This window comes from Schistocerca nitens, chromosome 12 (assembly GCF_023898315.1).
Source record: "Schistocerca nitens isolate TAMUIC-IGC-003100 chromosome 12, iqSchNite1.1, whole genome shotgun sequence".
Lineage (NCBI taxonomy): Eukaryota > Metazoa > Arthropoda > Insecta > Orthoptera > Acrididae > Schistocerca > Schistocerca nitens.
This window is the reverse complement of record NC_064625.1, coordinates 107,142,311-107,146,559: the sequence shown is the minus strand read 5'-3', so window position 1 is coordinate 107,146,559 and position 4,249 is coordinate 107,142,311. Positions and strand designations below refer to the sequence as shown.

Here is a 4,249-nt window from a genome sequence, read left to right as displayed (position 1 = left end):
CTATGGAACGTATTTGTTCTGCATAGTTATCCTCCCTGTTATTTACGAATAAACAGTATTTATAGCAAAAGTGAAACTGTCCATGTATACTTCAGCTTTTATTCGAAAATTGTTGATTTTTAATGTGAAATAGGGGGATGTTATAGTAAAAATAAAGTAAACCATACAGATTTATCATACCGCACTGGAAAACGCAGTTTCCTCACCAAAAAGGTAAAATAATAAAATGACGTAAAACAGAAACATATCAAACATCGCTTCAATACTTCGTCGAACTTATATAAAACATGTTTGTGTTATTCACAAACAACTTTCACATTTATCAACAATAACAGGAAGCTCTTGCCTCTGCTCATGACGAAGAACATTCTATTGAATATAAAATTACAACAATTACCTTATATATATAACGTTTGTGCGTGTAAACTGTACTTGCCTGAAAAGTAATTGCTTTGGCCACATAAAATTGCCGAAGTTTTGCCATCAGCTAATTTTTATTACCTATGAACCGCAATTTATATTCTGTAAGGATATAAAGCACACAATGGACTAACACTGAACGATGTACGGATCTAATTATCTGAAAAACAAACAAAAAAACTAATAGAAGTCGTCTGTTCCGAGTTTCTCTCTTACACATTCATTAATGTTTATTTCTCTACCAACGTCACCAATACTACCGGTAATTCTACTATTCATTACGTTGTCATTTATCTAGTGTACCAAAACTACCGAACCGTAGTTTTGCTAGAGCGCAATTCTAACTGTGTTACTGTTACAATGCACTACAACTGTAGAAGTACCACATAGATGTCTCTGTCTTGTAACAGCATTGGTGGCTTAATGCTGAAGGCACTGGTACTTCACAAAAAATTAATAAAACAGTAGGTTTAGACGGAAACCTCTGTTACTAAAAGTATTAACTTCATTCATGCAGAAGTTAAAACGTCGTGTAATCAGAGCAACCTTTTTGAGATACGCGGCAGTTTTAACCCTAGCAATATCAAGGCAACTTCCCTAACATGCATTCCCAGGTAGGGTATTTTTTACCGATTCTAAAAAAAATTTTAAAAAACATTCGTTAATTGTTGCTGATTTATATTAACAAGACAATTTTTAACAGGTACTGATGTGTAAGTAGGGTCCAAAACCTGAAAATATCTGTTACCACCCTCGTGGTAATATCAACGCACTTTCAATAACCACATTTTTATGAGCACCATAATAAATTTAAAAATGCAAATTTCGTTAATTGTTGTTGACTTTTACTGTTGACACTTTTTAAAGAGATATTACCATGGAGGCTAGTTTATGCTGACGACGTGATGCTGGCAGCTGAAAACAAATTTGATCTGCAGAGCCTAACTCAAGAATGGAGTAACCAGTTGGTGCAACACGGTTTGCGCCTTAATTTGAAGAAAACCGAGTGCATGACATCAGACAGACATGAAATGGGAACCATCAATATTAAGGGTGAAGATTTGACTCGTGTGTGTAAGTACCTTGGTTCCACGATCACCGTTGACGGCCGACTCACCGAAGAGCTCGACACCAGGCCTCAGGTAGCATGGATGAAGAGGCGAACATCAACCGTAGTCGCTTGTGACCGCAGGATGAAAGATAATTTAAAATCAAAAAGCTACCGCACCGTCATCCGACCAGTCACCTTGTATGGTTGTGAGTGATGACCGACTACAGTTGAGACAGTGTAATGGAAAAGGTGGACAGCGGACCTCAATAAGTTAGATCACGTTTCTAATGACAGTATTAGGAAACAGTTTGGTATTGCACCGATCCAAGACGTGTCAGAGTCGTCTTCGATGGTTTGGGCATGTTTCACGGGCCGGTCATGACTCTATTGGCAAGGCGGGTTACACACTTAAGTCGTCGGCAGTAGACCCAAAGGACGACCTAAGCAACGGTGGGCTGATACAATTCATAAAGACCTTAAATGCGTGAACATCTACCCAAATGCAGCCCGTGATAGAGCGAACCCACGAAGCGGACCCCGCAGGCACGCGGGACAAACACTGGAACGTTGAAATACGGATATGACATTCAAGGAAGGAAGGAAGATTGGATTCAACGTGCCGTTGACATCGAGATCATTACAGACGGAGCACAAGCTCGGAGTGTGACAAGGATGGGGAAGGAAATCGGACGTGCACTTTCAAACCAACCATTTGCCTAGAGAGGTTTAGGGTTCAAAAATGGTTCAAATGGCTCTGAGCAATATGGGACTTAATTGCTGTGGTCATCAGTCCCCTAGAACTTAGAACTACTTAAGGGGCTCCGGAATGCCCTATACTTGCAATGTTAAAATAACGCTTATAAATTACATCTTTCCTCACACAGTATTTGAGGTAGGAAGTTGAACTTTTTACAGATTATTTATTGGAATATGGGCTACAACTTAACACAGGGATTTTACAAAATTTTAGTTCAGTTATTAAAGATGATTTTTTTTCAATTGTAATGAAAATTCACAACATTTTTTTTGAAATTTTTAGTTTATATATTCAAAAATATACAGTTTTTTGGAAAAAGGCTGTGTTAAATTATGGAGAAGGTACTGTGTAACATTTACTGAAAGTTTGAAACAAATATGTTTGGAAGATCCTTAGAAAACATGTAATTAGTATGAGAAAATAAAAGTTTTGGGAATCGAGCGACAAAGATTGGATTAACTTTTAAGTGCATTCCAGGACCATAGGATGGATTATCTTCATCCTCTGCAAACTCCTCCTCCAGCTTCCTCTTGTACCTCCTCCTGTTTACTCTTGCTTGTATTCCTAGACTCTTTACAGCCCTGTCTGCAGCCCGAAGGCGTTCCTTGTCTAAAGCAAGCATCGCTCGTACCATGTTAGAACCTATCATCTCACTTGGTTATCGTCTTTATTGTTTACAGTAATAACACATACCTTTGGCTTTCCAACATTTCTCCTTTTCTTAAAAGCCTTCAGAGGATTTCTAATAACTTTACTTTTACTCATTATTATACTTCAACCAAACAGAGACTCAAGAAACAGAATTAATTACGAATATTTTTGAGATAACGACAGAGTAAATAAACATGAAACAATCGACAATCACACCAGGGATATATATTGAACCATCACAGGTTAGCCACAACACATACTTTATCTCACATCACTAAAATGTACCTGATGAACACGGACGTTAATAATAACACCATTTGACAGCAGTTTAACAGCGCCACAGTGGGTCACGCCCATGTAGAACACATTTCAAAAAAAATTTAAAAATAGTTGTAGTCTTCGGAATTGAATAAATAATATATCTATTAAAAGGAAATAGTCTGCAGATTCAGAAAACGCAAAAAAGTAAAAATTGAACTTTCCATGATTTTGAGCCTTTCCGGAGCCCCTTAAACCTAACTAACCTAAGGACATCACACACATCCATGCCCGAGGCAGGATTCCAACCTGCGACGGTAGCGGTCATGCGGCTCCAGACTGTAGCGCCTAGAACCACACGGCCACTCCGGCCGGCAGAGATTTAGGGAAATCTGGGAAAATATAAATCTGGATGGCCTGATACAGGTCTGAACCGTTGTCCTCCCCAGTGCGAGTCCAGTGTGTTAACCATTGCGCCACGTCGCTCGGTAATATGGCGTTCATTTGGAAAAGAGCAATACTACGGATACGTAAATTTTTGAGTTACGTTTAACTACAAAGTTTAAAAGATGTATACACTGGTGTCCAAAATTAAAGCAACAAACTGCTATTTCCTTGTCCTGTGACTCATTCACGATATAATTATACAAACTGTCAGCAAATGTCAGTATGCTCGTGCGCTGCACGGAAGATTAAATTTCGGTCAACGTAAAATGACGGCAACGATGAGATCAGGGCACTTACCAAACGCAGAAGTATTACCGAGTAGTCCCACATCCACAATCGCTGTGTACGCAGTTACAGACGGTCCAGAGAAGACGCCTATCGGACTCTCTGCAGAGGAGGGCCACAGTAAGAATGGAAGCAGGACAGCAGCAGACTGATGTGGCCCGATAGCTTAACGTAAGTCGTTCTGTTGTTTCTCGCGACAGTTTAGAGAGACCGAAACTGAATCCCGAAGACCAGGACAGGGCCGACCACATACGACATCAGAAAAAGAGGGCCGTCATTTGGCTGTAAGGGCACGACGGTACCGCCTTAGTACTGCAAGGCAACTGGCATCTGACCTCGCAACATCCGCTGGGCGCATTGTATCGAGACAATCGGTGTAG

General features: G+C 39.8%; 1 protein-coding gene across 1 annotated transcript; it reads left to right on the top strand.

Annotated features, from left to right (window-relative positions):
* Positions 1-1,325: 1,325 nt before the first annotated feature.
* LOC126214936 (uncharacterized) lies at positions 1,326-1,685 on the top strand. Its single transcript, XM_049941574.1, has one exon. It carries the CDS (start codon positions 1,326-1,328, stop codon positions 1,683-1,685), a length of 360 nt encoding a protein of 119 aa, XP_049797531.1.
* Positions 1,686-4,249: the final 2,564 nt, after the last annotated feature.